The sequence below is a fragment of the Rhinatrema bivittatum genome, chromosome 5 (assembly GCF_901001135.1).
Source record: "Rhinatrema bivittatum chromosome 5, aRhiBiv1.1, whole genome shotgun sequence".
Lineage (NCBI taxonomy): Eukaryota > Metazoa > Chordata > Amphibia > Gymnophiona > Rhinatrematidae > Rhinatrema > Rhinatrema bivittatum.
Genome location: NC_042619.1, coordinates 115,985,123 through 116,008,727, shown reverse-complemented (window position 1 = coordinate 116,008,727; position 23,605 = coordinate 115,985,123). Strand labels below are relative to the sequence as shown.

The 23,605-nt window shown below is 44.9% G+C and overlaps 1 protein-coding gene across 2 annotated transcripts in view; it reads left to right on the top strand.

Moving 5' to 3' along the window:
- The window catches only part of MRPS31 (mitochondrial ribosomal protein S31), a 186,574-nt gene extending 166,285 nt beyond the window's left edge, over window positions 1-20,289 (top strand). For both annotated transcript variants that reach the window (XM_029602767.1, XM_029602766.1), the window contains exon 7: window positions 19,371-20,289. In XM_029602767.1, coding sequence (XP_029458627.1) covers window positions 19,371-19,603 — 233 coding nt within the window. In that variant the 3' untranslated portion in view covers window positions 19,604-20,289. The remainder of the gene's footprint in view (window positions 1-19,370) is intronic.
- The last annotated feature ends 3,316 nt before the right edge of the window (window positions 20,290-23,605 follow it).

The window sequence follows — 23,605 nt, the reverse complement described above, 5'->3', positions numbered from 1 at the left end:
CGGCTCGTAGTCTCACCTAAGTCCCAGCGGTCCGGGTCCCTACGGGCGCCTCCTGGGGGGACCTCGGACTTCCAGGGCGAAGCCACCTAAGCCCTAGCGACCCGGGCGTCGACAGCTCCTCTGGGGGTGTCTCGGGTTTCCAGGTGAAGATCCTTCTTCGGCTGTGCGTGATCTGCCTCCCGACCGTCTCCCTTCGCCGGTCGGCCTAAGGATCCACTTCCGGGACACAACAGTTTGCAAGGCCATGGATCCGGCAGACCTCGCCGGCCTGCAAGCCATCCCCGGACTTGCCCAACGCCTGGTGCAGCAGCAACAGGTATTGGATTCGCTGGCTGCCACTGTGGAACGGTTGGCGGTTCGCATGGACGCTGAACCCCTTGCCCCAGTTCCCGCACCCGCACCGGCGCCAGTGGTAACAATCCATGCTCCTACTCAGCTTCTGGCTCCATCACGGTACGCCGGGGATTCCAAGGCTTGTCGCGGTTTCTTGAACCAATGCTACGTACGCTTTGCCTTGCTGCCCAATCAATTTCCATCGGATGCCGTCAAGGTGGCATACATCTTTTCGCTGCTAGACGGGCGGGCCCTGAATTGGGCGTCACCCATGTGGGAAAAGAATGACCCCGCCTTGAGTGACTTGAACAGATTTGTGGAGGATTTTAAAGCAGCCTTTGACGAGCCTGCACGCCAGACCTCAGCGACCTCAGAGTTACTCCAACTCCGGCAGGGAACACGGACGCTAGCTGATTACGCGTTGGAGTTCCGCACGCTCGCCCTAGAGGTTGGTTGGCGAGATGATGCCCTCCGAGGCGTGTTCTTGGAGGGGTTGGCAGCTAGGATTAAGGACGAGCTGGCTGCTCGCGACCTCCCGGAGGATCTTAACTCCCTCATCGACGTGGCAGGTCGCATTGATCAACGTTTACAACAAAGAGCAAAGGAGGGGCGTCCTCTTCGTCGAATGGCTCCCCTACCTGCAGTCCTCTCCAGACCATCGAATTCCAGCCCTCGTAGCCCCAGTAACTCTGCAGAGACCTCCACGGAGGAACCCATGCAACTGGGCAGGTCCTCGTTGTCACCTGAGGAGAGACAACGCCGTCGTGATCTAAGGCTATGCCTGTACTGCGGTGGTAAGGGCCATTTCCTGGCTCAGTGCAAGGAACGGGCGGAAAACTCCCGCGCCTAGGGTTGAGAGAGGAGTGTTCCCTAGGCTGTCTTAACGCTGCTCCTCAATGTGTAGTACCAGTAACTTTGAGATACCCACGTGGTTCCTTCAAAACGCAGGCTCTCATCGACTCGGGGGCCGGAGGGAACTTTATCACGAAAGATTTAGTGCAACGACTTCAGCTCCCCACGCAACTCCGGGAACCGCCCTTACAAGTCACCTCTATCCAGGGTACACCACTGTCCGGCAGTATCTCATCCATGACCTCGCCACTCACCCTCCAGACTGGTCTGCTCCATACCGAGAAAATCTTGTTCCTGGTTTTAGAGAAGTCCATCCACCCAGTGGTTCTCGGGTTACCCTGGCTGCAGCAACACTCTCCGGAGATCCAGTGGGACGATCTACAGATCATTCGATGGAGTCCTAAGTGTCTCCGCTCTTGCATTCAATCCCAGAAGGAGCAACGAATTCCGCTGGCACATACTGGGCCTCTACTGCCGTCACCTTATGCAGATTTTGCCGATGTTTTTTCTAAAGAAAAGGCAGAATTATTACCTCAACATCGCCCTTTTGATTGTGCGATTGATTTGCTTCCCGGTTCTACTCCGCCTCGGGGAAGAGTGTACCCCTTGTCTCAACCTGAAACTCAAGCCATGTCGGACTATATCACCGAAAATCTCGCCAAAGGATTCATCCGACCCTCGAAGTCTCCCGCAGGGGCGGGTTTCTTCTTTGTCGCCAAGAAAGACGGGTCCTTGAGGCCATGTATTGATTACCGAGGACTCAATACCATCACTAAGAAGAATCGCTACCCGTTACCTCTAATTCCTGAGCTATTAGACAAACTCCAGGGAGCACAAGTATTCACGAAGTTGGACTTATGGGGTGCCTACAATTTAGTCCGTATCCGTCCCGGGGATGAATGGAAGACCGCTTTCAATACCCGGGACGGGCACTATGAATACTTGGTTATGCCATTCGGACTCTGCAATGCTCCTGCCGTGTTCCAACACTTAATGAATGAGATCCTTCGGGAACTACTACAATCTTGTGTAATTGTGTATCTTGATGATGTCCTCATCTACTCCCCCGATTTGATCTCCCATCGGCGACATGTTCGACAGGTGCTTCAGATTCTTCGGGATCACCACTTATATGCGAAGTTTGAAAAGTGTCTCTTCGAGCAGGAGTCACTGCCCTTTTTAGGGTACATTGTGTCTGCAACAGGGTTTCGCATGGATCCCAGCAAAGTATCCGCCATCAGAAATTGGCCCCAGCCAGTGGGTCTGAAAGCTTTGCAACGCTTTCTAGGATTCGCAAATTTCTACCGGCATTTCATTCCCCAGTATTCACGGCTGGTGGCGCCGCTCACCACTCTTACCAGGAAGGGTGCGGACGCTCGACTATGGCCTATCGAGGCGTGTAAAGCCTTTGAGGACTTGAAAGAGGCTTTTCTCCATGACACCTGTTTACGTCACCCAGACCCGACACGGCCCTTCTTCGTGGAGGTAGATGCCTCCAACATAGCCGTTGGGGCGGTCCTGTCTCAGAATTCTAGTTCCGGACATCTACTACCTTGCTCCTATTTTTTCCAAGAAGTTTACACCCGCCGAGGGCAACTATGGAATAGGAGACAAGGAGTTACTTGCAATTAAATTAGCCCTAGAAGAGTGGAGACAATGGCTGGAGGGGTCTCTTCACCCTGTCACAATCTACACAGACCATAAGAATTTGGAATTTCTGAATCAGGACCAACGACTCAATCCCAGACAGGCGCGTTGGTCGCTTTTCTTCAGCCGGTTTGACTTCGTCCTCAAGTATCGGCCGCCCTCTAAGAACGTCAGAGCAGATGCTTTGTCTCGTTATGACATTCAGGAAGAAAAGGTGGAACCCCTTCAATACATCATTGATCCCGCCAAGATTCAAGTAGCCAGTACATCTGTATCCTCTCTTGGGAGAGTGGTTGTTCCCCGCAGAGATCGCAGGAGAGTCCTCGGGTGGGCCCATGACTCCCTCTCAGGGGGCCACGCCGGCAGGGAGAGGACGCTCGATCTGTTGAACCGCTATTACTGGTGGCCCAAGGTGAGGCAAGATGTACGCCTGTACGTGGATTCTTGTCCAGTCTGTGCCAGACAAAAGCCTCTTAGCGGCCGGCCGTGGGGCCTCCTACAACCACTACCCATTCCCACCGAGCCGTGGACTCACATCGCCACAGATTTTGTGGTGGACCTGCCACTGTCTGAGGGACATTCTGTGATATGGGTCACCGTGGATCGGTTCTCCAAGATGGTGCATCTGGTACCCTTACCCAAGCTTCCTTCGGCGCCTGAACTGGCAATCCTGTTCACGCAACATATCTTCAGGACTCACGGACTTCCGCAAAGTAAAGTATCCGACAGGGGGCCTCAATTCACCGCTCGATTCTGGCGGGCTCTCTGCAAGAAATTCGGGGTACAGCTAAATCTATCCACTGCCTTTCATCCGCAGAGTAATGGACAGACTGAGCGGATGAACAGGTCACTGAAGACTTTTCTTCGAAGTTTCGTCTCCGAGAAGGGAAATAATTGGGTTCCTCTTCTTCCCTGGGCCGAGTTCGCCTATAATAATCATACTCACTCTGTCACTGGTCAGTCCCCCTTTCAGATAGTGTTTGGACGCCATCCAAGACCGCCAGTACCTGTTCCAATTACCGTTCCCTCACCAGCAGCACTAACAGTAGCCCATCAGATTCATCACCGTTGGAAGACAATCCAGCAACGACTTATCACATCTGCAGAGAGGGCACAAAGATGTGCCAATCGCCACCGCCGTCCTGCACCAGTATTCCTACCTGGTACCAAAGTCTGGTTGAGTACCAAAAATCTTCAGCTGCCGGGCCGATCTCGGAAATTGGCCTCTAGATACTGTGGTCCTTTCCAAGTAGCGGAACGAATAGGTCTAGTGTCCTACAGATTTCGTCTTCCTTCATCTCTCCGCATACACAACGTGTTCCACGTATCACTGTTGAAGCCAGTGGTGCTTTCACGCTTTCATCGTCCAACAACGGATGCTATATCAACCTCTTCTACCGAGGAACCCACGTATCAGGTACGGGAAGTACTGGACGTACGCTTCCATGCCCGCCGCTGGGAGTACCTTCTAGCATGGGAGGGATGCGGACCCGAGGAGAATTCTTGGGAACCTGCTCGGAACATTCTGGACAAGTCACTGCTAGTTCAGTTTCATCAGGACAACCCTGGGAAGCCGGGACCCCTGCGGAGGGGGTGTAGGAGAGGGGGTACTGTTGCAGCCCCGGTCGCCGCCTTAGCGACCGGGTCCTTACCTCCACCGGGGTTCCCTCCGCACCGCCGTGAGCCGCGGGATTCGGGGCCGGCCTGGCCGCATGGCAGCGGCGTCTCCACGAGGGAGACGCTGCCGACGCTGCCAAGGCCCGATCGCGACTCCTCCCCCCTGCAGGGAACGCGCGCGCGAGGGCCGTCCTTTTACAGGTCCAGCACCCGGAAGTGCTGAACCGCCCTCTCCCTGACATCAGCGCCGGCGGGGGATTTAAGCCTGCAGTGCTCCTTCCTGCTTTGCCTTGCAACGTGGTCGCTCCTGAGTGTTAGTTGCTGTTCCTGATCCTGCCTGCCAGTTTCAGCGTTCCTGTTCCTGTTCCTGTTCTTGTTCCTGTTCTTCGGACTTCTACTGCCTGCCTTGACCTCGGTACGTTTCCGTTCTTCGGACTTCTACTGCCTGCCTTGACCTCGGTACGTTTCCACGCTTCTGACTTCTGCTGCCTGCCTTGACCTCGGTACGTTTCCACGCTTCTGACTTCTGCTGCCTGCCTTGACCTCGGTACGTTTCCACGCTTCTGTCTTCTGCTGCCTGCTGTGACCTCGGCTCGTAGTCTCACCTAAGTCCCAGCGGTCCGGGTCCCTACGGGCGCCTCCTGGGGGGACCTCGGACTTCCAGGGCGAAGCCACCTAAGCCCTAGCGACCCGGGCGTCGACAGCTCCTCTGGGGGCGTCTCGGGTTTCCAGGTGAAGATCCTTCTTCGGCTGTGCGTGATCTGCCTCCCGACCGTCTCCCTTCGCCGGTCGGCCTAAGGATCCACTTCCGGGACACAACACGCAAGTACTCTTGAAAAGATGTATCTTCTGCTAAAAAAAATAGGGGTAGCGCCAAAGTCGTCCACACGACTGGGCAGGGGACCAAGCGAATTCCAGCCAAATGGGAGCGTGGTCAGACCCTATCACCTCCTCAATATCAGCACAGGTAACCTTAGAGAAAAGTCAGTCACTCACCAATAAATAGTCAATCCGCGCCTGGGACGGATGGGACCTAGAGATGTGAGTAAAAGCCTTTTTTCTCTAGGATTTAAAATCTGCCACGGATCAACGAAGTGTAAGGATTGTTCCAAGAAGCGGATACCTTTGCCTGGAGCCAGAGTTAAAGTCTCCTCCCAGGATAATATCATAATCCATATATGGTAATAAATGACTTTGGAAAAAATCAAAACAGGGATTGTTTGGCACATAGAGATTACAGAGTACCACAGGCTGATGTCAAAGTTCCGCCACAAGTATTATATAACGACTCTGAGGATCTTTAATGACAGACTTGACTTGTAGTGGGATATTTTTGTGGATTAGTATGGCGACCCTGGATGATCTGGTTGTTGCGGAAGCATAATACACCTCTCCCACCCACTGGCGACTCAGCTTTTGGTGCTCAGCATCCATAAGATGTGTTTCTTGAATAAAGGCTAAGTCTGCTGACTTCTTTTTTAAGACAGATAATATTTTTGTCTGCTTTACAGTTGAGTTGATATCACAGACATTCCAAGAAACCAACCAATATGGCTTAGTTGACATTAATTAAGACTCAGGAAAGACAAAGGAAATATTGTAAAAACATTGTTTACCAATGATATGGGAGGGCCTTCCCAACTGAGGATCCCCATATATATTTGCCCAATCGTTAAGGAAAAACTTTGAGTCCCCAGGAACCCCTGAAACAGTATACTATGTGCAAACCATGAGCAGAATAAACCCCTTAAACCCCCTTTTTCCCCTCTTCCATCCTCCCCCCCCCCATCCCCAGCCCAAAGTCTGTGGGCTCAAGCCAACCAAACTCCTTAAGGGAGTGCGAGAGATCACTCGCTGAGCTAAATGCCCCCCCCCCCCCCCCAATCCAGCCCCATCCACAACTTCCAAATTTCTCCCCTGTAGATCCCTGTAAGGGGAGACATCAGGTGATTAGCATCGCAAACCAGCTAGTCTCAGATATGAACTCAAATTAGGCCCAATCAGGAAAGTGGCCATTGCAATATATAAGTAAACGTTCCAGTCAGGAATGCCGATCACCGTGAAGAACAAAGAGGAGAATGAGAAGAAAAAAAGAACTCCTCCACGAAATGGTTGAGAAGGCACTCGCGGAAGCCCGTGAAAAATTCAAATGCAGGCTGATCAAAGGGTCCCCTCCAATAAACAAGAAACCCGCTGAAAACATCAGGTCCAAGGTCCTGAACAGAGGCTTTGGAGTGGGTCAAACACACACAAAAAAAAAAAAAAAACCCCAACCAGCGGCCAGGCTGATACAGCCCTCAGCTGCACTAAAATTTAGAACTCATGACTCTAGACCGGCGCCATCATGTCGCTCATGTCAGTTCAAGAAACGCCCTCGGGAACTGCAGGAGCCTGACCCCGTGTCTGGATATACCGCTGTGCTTTGGCAGGATCAGGATGCCGGCAGGGGTAGCTACGCGAAGACGTGCCGAGTAGACAATCACAGCTCTCTCTCCCAGGGCATGTAGTTGCGTACATAATGGCGCCATGACATGTCGCTGCTGCGCCATTGCAGCAGAGAAGTCCTGGAAGACTAATATCTTTTGGTTGTCATGTTGCAGCATTTTCCCTTTGCGCAACACAGTCAGGATGCCCTCTTTATGTGCGTAACTTAGGACTTTGGCAATAACTACTCTCAATTGTGCTTCGGCCCCTCGCTTTGGGCCCAGGCTGTAGGCCCACTCAATTCGAAAAGTACTGAGGGTGGGAGCTAGGTCCAAGGCATGCGGGATCCATTCTTCTAAGAAGCTGCCCAAGTCCTTGTCGGCGATTGATTCAGGTAGGCCCACTAATCTCAAATTAGTCCGCCGAGCACGGTTCTCAAGGTCTTCCAAGCGCTCCATCTGTCTGCCCACAGTAGTTTTAAGCGCTGCCAATTCCTGCTGCAGACTAAGGTGGCCATCTTGCAGGTCTGAAATCCTTTGTTCCGCTTCAGTAAAGCGATTTTCAAAGGAGTGAATGGAGGTGGACAATTCAGTCAGCTTAGAAGATATAAGCAATAACTAGTGTCTGATCTTTTCTTGAATTGCCGCTTTAATATCCGCAATCCCCACGGGCGCCAATAAATCCATGGGCCGATCCTCCTCATTAGTATGTGTGTCAGTAGGCGGCAATCTGTCTCTTTCTTTTTCCTTCTCCTTCTTTTGTTGACGGGATGACATTGTAGCTTAGTTAGAGAACCCCGCGGTTTAGTAACTTGCACACACTTTTTGAGATGCTGAATTGCCCAGATTTCGCTGTGGATGGGGCTAGATGCCAATCAGGGGCGCCGAGAAGGGAAGCCTACGTCCTTTTCCCTCACAGCATCACGTGACCTCCTCCAATTTGTTTTATATGTGCTACTTGCTAACTTCATGGAGTGCCTCCTAGTCCTTGTATTATTCGAAAGAGTAAATAACTGTTTCACATTTACCTGTTCAAGTTCTTTCATGATTTTTTTAGACCTCTATCATATCCCCACCTCAGATGTCTCTTCTCCAAACTGAACAGCCCTAACCTTTTTAGCCTTTCCTCATAAGGGAGCTGTTCCATGCCCTTTATCATTTTGGTTTCTCTTTTCTATACTTTCTCCAGCGCAGCTATCTTTGAGATAGTTTTGACATGCAGCGACCAGAATTACACACAGTATTCCAGGTGCAGTCTCACATGGAGCAATATAGAGGCATTATGACATTCTCCGTTTTATTTGCCATTCCCTTCCTAATAGTTTCTAATATTGTTTGCTTTTTTTGACCGCCACAGGACATTGAGCCAACGATTTCAATGTAATATCAACTATGATGCCCATATCTTTTTCCTGAGTGGTAACTCCTAAAGTGGAACCTAACATCATATAGTTACGGCATGGGTTATTTTTTCCGTATGTGCATTACCTTGCACTTGTTGTCCACATTATATTTCATCTGTCATATGGATGCCATATCTTCCAGCTTTGCAAGATCCTCCTGTAATTTCAGAATTTGCTTGTGAACAATTTTTTATCATATGCATATTTTATCACCTCACTCATTTGTACCTCTTTCCAGATCATTTATAAATATATTTAAAAGGTACCAGTCCAAGAACAGATCCTTGAGGCACTCCACTGTTTACCTTTTTCCACTGTGAAAACTGACCATTTAATCCTACTCTCTGCTTCCTGTCTACAGACTGTATACATTTCCTGTTCTTGTGATCTTAAAATACTTTTTGCAAACCTTGGAGGTCTCCATTTCCATATAAAAGCAAAGATCCTTTTTTCGTAACCTTTTCAAAATCCCATCTGGAATAGTACAAGGGAGAGTGTGAAAGAAATATCCCAATCTCGGCAGCAAGTTCATCTTCACTGCCGCAGTTCTTCCTAACCAGGATAGTGTGAAACTATCCCATTTATCTAGATCCTGCATTAGGGATTGCATAAATATAATGAACCTGTGTAGATCCCACCTCCACACCCAAATATTTAACATATTCTTTTGCCCATTTAAAGAGGAACTTCTTTCATTGCTTTACTTGTGAATCTCTATATCTGTGGACTTTAAATCCATATATTTGCCCATATAGTTCAATTTCACTTGTCAGCAGACTCAAGAGAGGCTTCTGGATTTGTAAGAGTGAATAGAATATCATCTGCTTACAATGATATTTTATATTGCTTTTCACCCACCATTATTCCAGTTATATTACAGTCTAACTTTTGCTGCAAATGACTCTATGCTTTAATGCAAATAACAGGGAGTGGCAGTGGGCATCTCTGTCTTGTCCCTCTCTTAACAACAAAATTATCTGTGTATCCCCCATTTATCCTAATGCTTGCCTCTGGTCCTCCATATAATGCTCACGTACCTAAAAATGGTCCACCTACCCCCATCCATTCCATAACCTGAAACAAAAAGGGCCAGTGTACCCCGTCGAATGCCTTCTCAGCATCAATAGCGAACAGAACTGAAGAGAGATTTTCCTGCCTAGCGTAATAGATTAAGTTGATTATTTTACATTCATCTGCTGCTCTATGCCCAGGCATGAATCCTCCTTGATCTGAATGTATCAAGAGAGGGATTTCCATTCTCAATCACTGAGCTAAAACTTTAGTTGGTATCTTTAGATTGTTGATAAAATATATCGGCCTGTATGAACTGCACAGAGTGTAATCTTTCCCACTTAAGCTTCCCACCAAAGGTCCAACCAAACATTCTTTAAATCTCTTATAAAATAACGGTCTAAAGCCATCTATGCTTGGAGCCTTCCCTGATTTTGAGATCTTTTATAGCCCCTAAAACTTTCCCAGTACTTTTTCCGATTCATCGCTTAATATCTTCCTCCATAGCTCTCTCCTCTCTCTCGTAGAGCTCCTCATAAAACTGATTAAAATGTGTTCTAATAGCCTTACTATCCATTACCATAGACCAGTGATGGCTAACCTATGACACGCCGAGACTTTTTGCTGACAAGCGCAGCGTTTCGTGAACTATCGGAAATTTTTTTTTAATCAGCTGCGCCGACCCTTTAAAACTAGTTTTTTAATATCCCCCCACCCTCCGGACCCCTCCACCCCCCCAATGCCCCCGGGTGCAGCGACAAGCAGATAGGCAGGGCCGCGGCCCGAAGAAAAAGATCACGTTTAAACGCGCTGATGCTCCTCCTCCTTCCTGCCTGTGCGGCCCCGGAAGTAAACGTTGCCGGAGCCACGTGGGCTGGAAGGAGGTGAAGCATCGGCGCGTGCAGAAGAGGAGCAGCGCTTGTGTTTATGGGCAGCCGCGAATCCCAAGTCGCAGCGGCCCGAGAAGAGGAAGAGGCCTGGTAGCAGGGCTGCCGCAGAGCCCATCCTGCGACGACCCGCGAAGATGAGGCCCAGAGGTGAGAGAGAGGCTGAGGGTCTGTAGAGGGTGTGTGTGTGTGCGTGTATGAGATGAGTTGAGAGATTGTGTGTGATAGTGAGGACCTGAATGTTTGCAGAGACAGCATGTGCTTGAGCAAGACAGCATGTGGGAGTGAGAGAGAGCCTGTGTGTGTGAGAGTCAGACAGCATGTACCAGTGAGAGACTGTGTGTATGAATGATTGTATGAGAGAGAGAGCATGTGACAGTGAGAGCCTGTGTGTGTGTGAGAGAGAGGAACGCATGTGAGAATGAGAACCTGACTGTGTGTTTGAGGGAAGAAGATGGAGAGAAAAGAAACAGAAAAAAAGACAATATAAAAGGAATTGGCAAAATAAATAAGAAAGGGAAGGTGGGAAAAAATAAGAAAGGGAAGGTGGGAAAAAAAGCCCGTGACCAACCAATTAGAAAATGAAGATCAGACAGCAAAGGTAAAAAACAAAATAAATTACTTTTTAGTGATTGGCACATGTAATCTTTGGGAATGTGCAAGAATAGCACTTTCTCTATATGGATCTCACAATGTACGAGATCAGCATGGAGAAAATGGAAGCCCACAGGGCCTGCACAGAGGAGGCAGCAGAATGGGCTTCAGTGTCAGTAGCCGCAATCGGCACCTCCCCAATAGCCATGTGGCAGCAGTGACAGTGGCAGCAGAGGAATGAGAGAGGTTTCGAGGTTGCTGGCAAAAGAGAGGGGGGTCTGCCTTTAGTGTGTGCATGTGAATGAATGGGACTCTGCATGGGGGTGTATGTGTGTGAATGCATGGGTGTCTGCGTGAGAATGAATTGGTGCCTACCTGGAGGATGGAGCGGGAGTGGTGTGAAAATGAATGGGAGTGTGTGTGTGTGTGTGTGTGGGTGTGAAAATGAATGGGAGCCTGCCTGGGGTTCAGTGTGTGTGTGGGAACCAGTGAGTGTGAGAGCATGTGTGTGTATGAGAAAATCCAGGGGAGTGAGAGTTTGGGGGGGGGGGAGGGGGAGAGAGTGTTTTAATTGAAGATTTAGCCAATGAAAATCAGCAACAAAAAAGTCACTAAGCAGGTAAGGTAAAGAATTATTTGTTTTTGCTTTATTAATAAATACAGAACATATATTAAAATTATAACTTTTTGTTATTAATATTAGAGCTACAAATATCACAAAATTATGGATTTTTCTAGAAGTGACACACCACCCGAGTTATGCTCGGTTTTTTTAATGAATTTTGACACACTGAGCGCAAAAGGTTGGCCATCACTGCCATAGACCCATCTCTATCCTTGATTTTTCTCTATTTGGGATTGTAAAACTATTTCAGTTTGAGCTAATAATTTCCCTGCTCTATTTCCATGTTCATAAGAAGATTGTTTGACCAAATCTAATGGATGTACTATTTCATCTGCTTCCAGCAAGTATATTTTGTGCCTGATGTCTTCCAGTTTACCCTTTAACCCATGCTGCAGACACTGTTTGTTGCAGTTCCACTTTGGCTAGTCTCTGCTTTAATAACTGAATATTATTTTCTTTCTCTTTTTTCTTATGGGACCCCACAGCAATCAACCTTACCCCTCATTACTACCTTAAGGCAGTCACATAGAATAGCAGGAGTTACCTCATTTTATGTTGTAAATAATTGGTTATTGCTGTCTGAATCTGCTGTCCAATGTCCACATCTTTTATTTATTTATTTATTTATTTATTTATTTATTTTTTAATTTTAAATTCTTTATCCATTTTCTTCATTTTACAACATGAAATAATGTTTATTACATCTCTGCAAACATTAATTCAAATATTACAGTTATAAAGAACAGAAAGATCTATGTTTCTAAATTAAATTAGAACCATATAATCTTATAATCAATTTGTCATACATTAGAAGAAAAATAATAGCGGTAAATTAGTTACTCACTGGGTTGGTTCGGTTTTGCTTGCTGCTCTTTCAGATTTTCCAAATAAACCTTCATTTGTTCTGGTTCAAAATAAACAAACTTTTTCCCTTGAATTTGTAATAGACACTTACATGGGTATCTGATATTGACCTGCGCTCCCAATTTCCTGGCTTTTTGACTCAATTGCACAAAAGCTTTTCTACGCATCTGAGTGTCCTTAACTATATCAGGGTATATTTGCAATTTCTGTCCTAAATAGATCTTATTTTGATTTTTTAAGAAGGTCCTCAAGATCATATCTCTATCAGATACTTGATTAAATGAGAGAAACAAAGTTCCCCTTTGCTCAATTTGATCTTCAGAGGGTGTTTCTATATATGCAGTTAGATCAAGATCTAAATCAACCTTTGCTACTTCTTGCTTCTCCTCCTTCCCACTATTTGATGGAACAAAATATATTTTTGAGATGGAGGGCATTTTTTCTGTAGACAGTAATAATATTTCCTTAAGATATTTCTTGAATTGCTCTCTGAGAGAGATCAATTTAAGATTAGGAAAGTTTATAACTCTCAAATTTAGATATCTTAATTTATTTTCCATGTTTTCCATCCTCCTTCTCAAAACTGTCTCCGATTGTATCATTACAGATTGTACCTTCTGAATTGAATTTACCTTTTCAGATATATCCCCTATCTGTTCTGTGTGTTCCTTCATCGTTGGTTCAATTTTTAATAACGTCTCTTGGGATTTATTCATTGTTGTTACTAATAGAGAAATTGATTTCTCCATAGTGGTTATTGCTAACCAAATCGATTCAAGCGTGATCTTATTAGGTTTATCTAACTTAGGTATACTTAGAGCAGCAATGGCCGAACCTACTCGACAGGTTTGGGAAATCTTCTGAATTTCCCCTGTCGAGTCACCCTCTTCTTCCATTTTACCTGCTATTCCCCCAGATACTCCTACTGCTTCCCCAGACCCTGTATTTCCATTTACTGGGACTGGAAAAAGTACCTGGGGGCTTGCCGGTTGTGGAGGGGGAGGGATACCCAGTGCACCTGGGGACAGAGATATTTGTGTGTCCAGGTGGGTTAAGTCTGGTTCTATACCTAATCCCACAGCGGACACTTCTCCCGGTGTAGAGGCCGCTATTGGGGTAAGAAAGCCTTGTATCTTAAGCTGATTAGGCGTATCTGGGGCCGCGGCAGAGGACTCTGGCCTCAGGCGTCCTTTTCGCTTAGTATGAGGCATCTAAAAATTATATATTATTTCTTACCTATTTCTCCTATCGAATTCTCATAGACTTTCTTATGGAGAGAAAGTTAACTCTTAACAAATCCCCATTTAGAGAAAGCAAACCATAAAATTTCAAAACATTTCAAAGTCCCGCAAAGTCACCAAACAAAGTCGCAAACTAAGTCGCGCGCGCCCCTTGGGCGCTGCGCCGGCGGACGCGATACGCCGCAATGTGGCTTCAAAATAAAGCCTCGGTGAAAAACGTCAACACGGGAGGGCGTGGCTTCCGATACGCCGTCGGGGCTAGGTTCACGAATTCCTTACCCCCGGGTCAAGAAGCAGTCTTTTTCACCTCCTTAGTTAGGATTTCAAGTTCTTTCTCTCAAGAAGTCACAGTAGAAGTCCGGTTTAAGAGTTCTCACTAGGCTGACGCACACGGGAGGGCGTGGCTTCCGATACGCCATCGGGGCTAGGTTCACGAATTCCTTACCCCTGGGTCAAGAAGCAGTCTTTTTCACCTCCTTAGTTGGGATTTCAAGTTCTTTCTCTCCCCACGTCTTTTATTAAGTTGTTGTTCAGTTTTCAAAACTTCCGGCCTCCTTTATGTGTATTTCCTATTAACTCCCACTAGATTGGGGCATGATCTGACCGTGCTGTTATTCCAATCTCCGCCTGCTTTGTAGATGCTTTTAAAATTTTTTTCTACCCAAAAATAATGTATTCTAGCATATGAATCGTGGGGTTTTGAATAGACAGTGTAAATCACAGAGGCAGGATGACATAACCCTCCATATATCTAATCACTGCCATTTTTCCATAAATGTCTTTAGTTGTATTCTATCCATTTTTAAAAGCTGTTCTAAAACAGTCTGCAGCTGGGATTCAGACCAGATTGCAATCCCCTCCAATTATCAGTTTCCCATTCTTGGAATTTAGAAGACATTCATCTACTTTTTGTATAATCTCTGTGATTTGTATTTGGACAGTAAAGATTAACTAAGACATAATCATTATTAATAGTTAGATGGACAATAATAAATCTCCCTCCATCATCTCTGTACACGGAGTCTATCTGTACCACCAGATCTTTAGATGTTAATATTCCAACCCCTGTATATTTATGTGTGGGTGTATTGGACATGTTTGGAATACACAGGGCACTCCCATCTCTTTTGCTTAAATTGTGTTTCTTGTATAAAAGCTATTGAAGCCTTTAATGAAATCAATTTGACGCTTATATGGGAAATTTAATCCTTTTACTTTCAGGGAAACAAACCTAATAGTAGCCATCAAATATGCTCTTCCCTCCTCTTCCCACTTCCATAATCACTATATATCTTCCTCTTACCCTATTGCCCATTCTCTGCCTCCCTCAAATCCCCTTTTTTAAATCCAGTATTCCTCTTCTTCTCCCAATCCAGTCCCTTAAAAATTCCCCAACCCTTCCCCCTCCCTCCTTCCCCAAATAATCCACATCTGCCATAGCAGAATGAAAACTCTTATGGTAATGAGCATCCCTGACTCCCCCTCCCTCACACTCTTCCAATAGGAAATATATATATCTTACACTGTGATTGCTGCAACTGCTCAACTTTCTAACTTCAACTTATTTAACCACAATTTTACTTACAAAATAATCTTGAAGCAGATCTGAACTTGTCATATGCCCTCTGCATCATCTGGCACAAACCAATAAAGTCAAACAAAAGGGATGACTGGGTGATGTAAGCAAGGATAATGTCCTTCTCTGACCTCTTTCTGAGAATCAATTTTGAAAAATAAAAGGAAACAATAACTTCCACATTTTTCATTCTGTGCCAGTTTTTGTGGAAGTGTAGCTTCAGGATTTCTTCTCAAACGACTACCGTCTTTACCTACATGCTGCCATCTCGGTTTCTCTGGCGCAGTGTTCTCTGGCGCGGTGTTTCTCTGGCGCAGTGTTCTCTGGCGCGGTGTTCTCTGGCGCAGTGGGCATAGCAATACCCAAGGCCCCTTGGGTATTGCTATGCCCACAACTTTTAAAATCTCTAGTGCTTCAGCTTCATTGTGTATCCTTGATGTAACTCCACTAATTGTGAATGCAATACCACAAGGATATAGCCAGCGATATCTTATATTTTCTCTCCTTAGGAGGATTGTAATCGCCTGAAGATAGTTTCATTTCTTTAGCGTTAGTGGCGAGAGATCATTATATTTGGTGATGATATGGCCTTCCCATGTGATATTTCCCATCTGCTGTGCCTACTGTATAACTCTTTACAATGGTAGTATGCACGCAATTATATCTCAGGGCGCATTCTGCATAGGAGCTCCTAACACCCTATGTGCTCAGTCTATCACAATGTTCTCCACCCTTTACAATTAATACAAAACCCAGCTGCACGCATTTTGACAGGCATCTCTCGCAAAGAACATATATCTCCAGTCCTATTCTCACTACATTGGCTTTCAGTTAAATTCAGAATACAATAAAAAATTTTTGTCTGTCATTCACAATCTAATTCACAATGACTCTTCAACCTGGCTATGCACCCTACTTCAAATTTATCAACCCAGCAGACAGCAGTGCTCTCTACATAAAAATCTTCTGGGGATACCATTTATCTGGCTAGCTAGACTAGATGTCACCAGAGGACAGGCTTTCTCGGTTGCCAGCCCCTCACTTTGGAACACCCTCCCAGACCATCTAAGACAAATATCATCACGCACAGACTTTAAAAAAAAAATCTAAAAACATTCCTCTTCACTTCAGGCTTTAACCCCCTCCCGACGCCTTAATAAGCTGACTTCTACTCACAAATCACTAACTCTATAGCCTCTCCTCCTTTATAATTTCCCTTCCTCCTTTTCTATTACATTTTAGTTTGCCACTTGTTTTATTGTTTGCTTTTATGTGACTTTTATTATGTATATTTGTTTGTAAACTGTTTTGCCCGACTTTTTTAGTTGTAAAAGCTGTTTATAAACTCTTAAATAATTTACTTCCTTGCCATTTTCTTCACTTACATTCAAAACAGCCTGGCAAATTTTTCATATCATCATATATGTATCCTCAAAGGCTTTTGTTTCTGGTAGGCCCCTTATTTTTATATTTGATCTCAGGTATCTATTTGCCAGATCCTCTAGTTTAAGAGCCATTTCAATATTGGTTTTGTTCAATTCCGACGTTGCCAACTGAAGCTGCTTCATTGCAGATGCTTGATCTTCCACTGAGACCTCTATATCTTCCACTCTTTGCCCAAAATCCACGAGGTCTGAGTGGAACTCAGATATAGCCTCTCATAGTTCCTCTTTTATAGATTTTGTATCGGACTGAATTTCTTGAAACCATGGTTTAAAATCCTCTTTCGTTAACTTTCCTCCTTTGTTCAGCACAGCATTGTCTCCTCTATGTCCAATGTCCAACGCCATTGGTTCTTCCTACACAGGCTCTACCTTACTATTTAAGGCCTCAAAACATGATTCTCTGGCATCATATGAAAAATATTTTAAATTGATAGATTTTTTTTACATGATGCCAAATCTTTTATTGACAAAGAATAGAAGGTAGATCTTACTCTTGCACCAAACGTATTCTAAGCTGCTGAAATTCCAATTTAAGAGTGTGCAAGGGGAGCCCCAGATTTAAGCATCATCTTCTAGGGATGCCATCACTCTCCCTCCCCCCCCCCCCCTTTGTGAGGGTGTGCGGTGGCCATATGGAGCTATATTTTATATAATGTTATAGATATATATAACATCACATGGGTAACCCACAGGTATAATTCTATACGAATAACTATACAACCATATACCTGTATATATTTCAACATCAATCTTTATTTATCATTTGATTCACTTTTTATAATTTAAGACCATAAACATTTAAAATTACACCAACACTCATCACATCACTCATACCACATTCACACACAAAATGGTAATATTGCACCAATAATATTGCACCTATCTCTAATACAACATAATACCTATTACTAACATATTAAAATACATTCATATATTGCTTATATTAATTTATTATATAATAATTATCAATTTGTATTCAAATCTAGGCTATTTAATCTATTATTCAGATAATATTTATAACAAACAGACAGCACCAACACTATACATTTTACTTCATTCCTTTCCCAACAGGTTCTTTTGAAGCTTCCTTATTTAATTTCTTCTTTTCGTGCTTAATTTCTTCTTTTCGTGCTTAATTTCTTCTTTTCGTGCTTAAAGCTCCCTTTCTTGTTTTCTCTATTTAAAGCTTTAAATAGAGAAAACAAGAAAGGGAGCTTTAAGCACGAAAAGAAGAAATTAAATAAGGAAGCTTCAAAAGAACCTATTGGGAAAGGAATGAAGTAAAATGTATAGTGTTGGTGCTGTCTGTTATAAATATTATCTGAATAATAGATTAAATAGCCTAGATTTGAATACAAATTGATAATTATTATATAATTAATATAAGCAATATATGAATGTATTTTAATATGTTAGTAATAGGTATTATATTGTATTAGAGATAGGTGCAATATTATTGGTGCAATATTACCATTTTGTGTGTGAATGTGGTATGAGTGTTGGTGTAATTTTAAATGTTTATGGTCTTAAATTATAAAAAGTGAATCAAATGATAAATAAAGATTGATGTTGAAATATATACAGGTATATGGTTGTATAGTTATTCATATAATGTTATAGAACATACTACACACAATCTGGTAAAGCAAAACTTAGTTTACTAAATGTTGTAAATAATAAATAGATAATAAATGAGCAAAGATAAGTAATATCAAAATTGAATATAGTATTACAGTAAGCTGTGCATAAATCAATACAGGTAAATAGGAAACAGACAAAGAGAGAATATTAATCAAAGGACACTTCCCTTATATGTCTTCTATGTATAAGACAGTGTCCTTGGAAACCTGGAAGATTGCGAACTCAGGAACCCCAAAAGGAACCAGCTGATTTGCTCTTTGTTAGATTCCATCTTTATAGACATATTTAAAACTAAGTGGTAGGGCACTACACAGTAGTTGACAGACCTGGTTGGCCTTAATTTGTATTTTCTTTTTTTAATATATATTTATTTTTTTTGGTCAGTGTAAATTGCTGCATTAAGGGAGTAATTTTGAAAGACGCACGGGCGTTGTGCGCCTAAGTGGCCTCTGTGTGTGGTAAATGAATTTTCAGGAGGATGAGAGTATGCACGTATTGTTGCTGTGACATGGAAAAGTATGCACGTATAAAGAGGGTGTGCCAGGTTGTGGTCTGGAAGTACACGCACATTTACATATTTTATAAATGGAGTCTGTGCCAATTCCTTCAACCATGCATTGTGCTTTAAACTTGCTAATCAAGTCATAGATATTAAATCTGGCATTTATTTTGCCTGCGGTCTTTGAGGGGGGCATCTGGATCAAACGGTGAATAGAAGGTTTGGGTCAACTGGTGAAGGTCTGCGTAAAGAGGCGGAGATGTCAGCATGCTGGTGCTTGGAAGTGCACACCCAAATATTTTCATAAGTGAGATATGTGCATGTGATAGCCAACTTTATGCATGGAAGTGGGTGTTTTATAAACTGAGGGTTATGTGCATATGAGATTATTTAATGTATAAAGTTATAGGCATGTAGTTTTATAAATAGGTGTTTAAAATATGCATGTACTGAAACATATGTGAATATTTTTAGGGTGGTGATACATGGTATTTTATAAACTGTGCAGCTCCCACAACACAGTTTATAAAATACAAGTGTAACTTAGGCACACCTGCTTGTGCGTGTATGTGCTGAGTTATTCACACTATTGAAAATTACCTTCTAAAAGGCCGTCCTGATTATGCAGTTATGTGAAAGCCATTCACACCTCTCTGGATGATAGTGTTGACTTGCTAATTTTGTACAGTTTCTTAATTCTTTCTCCTTTTAGGTCTTGAGGAGGAGCAGAATGTTGAATTTCATGAGCACATCATTCTTGATAAACACTTGGCAGACTTTCCAAAACAAGGACCAATTCGCCATTTCATGGAACTTGTAATCTGTGGGCTTTCAAAAAACCCATATCTAACGGTTAAGGAGAAAATTGAGCACATTGAGTGGTTCCAGAGTTACTTCCACGAAAAAGAGAATATCCTGAAGGAATGTGATGTGTACCTTAACTGAGGAAAGAGCAAGAACTGTTTTGGTAGTGCTTAGTGTGAGACACGTCACATCAAAGCAGTCTTTCAGAAAATAAATGTAAGAAGAAATGTTGCTTTTTGCTGAAATTGCTATTAGTGCATTTTTGTGTGTAAGGATGAAAAGATCTGATCAGTTCATGGATTATATATCCAGAAGCAAAGACTGGATTAGATAATATTACCGTACATACAGTAACTTGTGCATTGCAAAAAATGGAAATGATTTTTTTTTAACAAATACTCTTCTTGCAGAACTAAAGATTTCATAGTATCTTGTATTGTGCCTTCCATTGCTCACAGTTAATCTAATTTTGTGCTGTGCTGTTAATTTCGCATTAGATAGGCAAAATGGTGCATTATATTGATTTTCGGGTATACATTTTACTTAATAGCAGTTTGACTCCCTTCAGTTGAAAATTTGCTTTTATAATGGACTTCTAGTAAAGAACACTAACCGAAGAGTTTATAAATAGCAAAGCCATCACAAATTACTCATAAACAAAGATGCAGCTAGATAAAATTGAGGCACTCAAGGACCAGACAGCCAAGGAAAAGTATAAACACTGCTCTTTATTATCAAGCAGTAGTTAATTTAAAAAAAAAAAAAAAAATTACCGCCATCAAAAAAATGGACTTCAGTCCCTTTTTTTCAAGCAAACTGCTCTTCATCAGGGAGTGATCCAATATTAAGTTACAGTTTAAATATTCACCATAATCTCTCTTATGCTAAAGGTGACTCTTCCCACTCTAGAGAGGAGTCCACAACACTATAAAGTTCTATTTGCATAATTATATTTTATTAATATTGGTTGTTTGTTTACGCTCTCTTTTTTTCTCTTCAGTTTCTTTGTCTTGCATATTTAACCTGCCGCTTATACCTCTTCTCTCACCAGTATCTCCATCTTTTCATCTTGATGTATTCTTCATACCCCATCTAATAACTTCTCTCTGTAACTGCTGCCTTAAAGCTTTGTTTCCCACATGTCGCCCTCAGCAAACGTTTTTGCAACCAAAATTATTTCCAAAGTACACCATCAATCCCCATGTTGGAACCTTGCCAACCTCAACTTCTGGGACAGCTCTGCGAGTTTTAGCTGTATGGTACCTGTATTTCTACACTTTTTTTTATTTTTTTGCAAGAAAAAAAACAGCATGGGCATTGAAAGTTTTACATTGCTCAAACTCACAAGGCTGCAATGAGCCATAAAAGCAGCAGCAATTGTGCAGGGAGTTGGTGTGCAGAGGAACTGGACAGCAATGATAAGTGAGTCCTCAGTGGAAGTGGAGGCTTGATTGACAGCATTGGGAAAGGAGCAGCGAGTCCGAGAAGGCCTGGAACTGTACAAGGGATGGCATTAGTGGCAGGGTCAGGAAAGTGAATGTAGAATAGTGATACTAATACATAGTTTCTTAGCGTGTAGCCAGATGGACTTAGGACCAATGGTATAGTGTACTCCTGATAGCAGATTGAAGACGGAGTCAGATTTCAAAGCTGACGTCAGCCTACATATACCCATGCAGGAAGCTTAGCTCTTCAGTATTTCTCCATCTCCTAAGCAGATAGGGACATTTCCACACACTAGAATAGTGTTAGCAATTCTAAAACAAAGAAGAGAAAATTTACCTCAAGAAGATGAACCCCGCTCTCCTGTGGTGATACCTAAAGGTCCCTCCCCCAGTCTAGAATTCCTGAGGTGATTTCCGAGATCCCTCAGAGGTAAGCCTCAGTCTGGTAGCCAGCTCCCGGCGTGGACTTAGCCCCCCCGAGTGGCTTAGAGGCAGCGGGTGCAGAATCGAGTGCGGCGGTGAAGGTAACTCCCTCACCCTCCGCAGCCGGAGACTGCCCTGCACAAGACCAGGAAACGCTGAGACCAGATAAGGTAGAAACCTCTCATTATGTCTCCGGTCTCCGAGGCTCAAATTGCCACATAGATCGTCCATTTCGGCATCTGTTAAATCGGGTTGAGCAGCTCCGTCCGAGCTAGACCCTTATCCGGTGGGAGGGTCCACACACGTGGAGACCTTCGGGGGGGGGGGGGTCGCCATTTCCCCCCTTGACCAGCGTATTGTCCACACAACTGAGCCGTGCACACTGCGACGAACCGGGCACATAACCAACTTGTGCGCAACTGTGCCATAAGCATAGCAGCCCGCATAAATGCCCCGAGCGCGCAAGTAGGCCCGTGCGCACAGCGGTGCACACATCTCGCCTAGGTGCACAAAGTTGTAGGCTACGCACGCATGCCGCACGCACAGTGTCGTGCACCCGGAGCGCACAACCAAGCCTCCTGGCGCGCATACCTTCGCGCACAGGTGAGTTTTGAGTCACTCCATGCACAGAAATCATGGCACCGCCGGCCAAGAAGACCAAAGGACAAGTCCTCTGCCCAGCCTGCCATCTGAGAGCTGCGCAACCTGAAGTGGCCTCTGCCCTATGCCAGCAGTGCAAAGAGGCTCAGGGGGAACCTAAGCAAGGCCCTCCACAGCCAGTAGAGGGTTCTGGATCCACTAACGATAGTACCCTGGACCTCTGTATCTCTGACTCGGCGCCTACACAGGAAGGCACCTCGGGGGCTTCCACCACAAACCCGCCGGGATTCAATATGGACCCTGGGACCTTTTCCTGGGGAATTCTTCAAATGGCTGCAAACCTTTGTCCAGGCGCAATCGGTGCCTCCGGCGACACAGTCCCAGGCTCCACCAGAAGCACTAGACCTTCCAGGCACACCTCAGACCTCTCAAGTTGTGCCCCACCTAGGCAAGAGCCTCCCTACAGGGGATACAGACACCTCGGTGGACGAGACTGACTCCCTGGAGGAAGGGGAAATCCCTCCATGGCTGGAACCACACCGAACCATGCTGCAATTCTTCTCCAAAGACGAGTTACCAGCTCTTGTGTCTCTGACCCTGAAGACGCTGGCCATTCCAGGCACGGGTACCACAACTGAGCCAAAGATGAACCCTGTCCTGGTGTCCCTCCGTCAGGCCTCATGCTATTTCCCAATGTTGCAGGCCGTACAACAACTGCTTGACCTGGAATAGAATGCCCCAGAGGCCAGTTTCAAAGGAGGACGGGTCTTGGAAGCTCTATACCTCCTGGAACCCACGGCCAAGGAACTCCTATAGTTCCCGAAAGTTGATGCCATGGTATGCACCATCTCATTGTGCACGACCATCCCAGTCGAGGGAGGATCAACACTCAAGGATGCCCAGGACAGGCATCAGGAGGCCATCCTTAAACAGTCATTTGATGTTGCAGCAATGACTCTGCAGATCGCTTCCTGCTGTGCCATAGTAACACGTGCCTGCTTGCTCCTCTCCAGAGACACAACCACGTCTGGTGAAACACTGGAACTGGCAATATCCTTCTTTACGGATGTGACCTCAGACCTAGTACGCACTTCAGCCAGGGGCATCTCCTCCATAGTGGCAGCCAGAAGACAACTATGGCTCCGAAACTGGTCAGCCGAGGCGACCTCCAAAGCGAAGCTCACGAGAATGCCTGTTAAAGGATCCCTCTTGTTTGGAAGCGAATTGGAGAAGTTAGCCAACAAATGGGGCGAATTTCCAGTACCTCATCTACCAGAGGACAGGAACAAAAGAAACCAGCGCTCTTCCCCCCGAAGAAGCAAGGGCAGAGGAGCCCAGCATTTTAGACCATACAAAAACACATACTACCAAGCACCTCACCCCTCAGGCAGGGTCCAGTCCTTTCAGAACAGACACAGCAAGAGGGGAGTAGGCTCAGATACAGGATCCAGCCACACCCCACAATGAGAATCAGCAGACCCATCCACAGGAAGAAGTCATAGGGGGCAGACTTACCCTCTTCTACCAAAGATAGGTCGAGATAACGTCGGCCAAGTGCGTCCTATCCATCATTCGAGAGAGATGCTATCTGGACTTCCACAACATCCCCCCAGACAAATTTGTGAGATCAAGTGCCACTCCCTCTCCAAGAGAATGGCAGTGGAAACCGCACTGG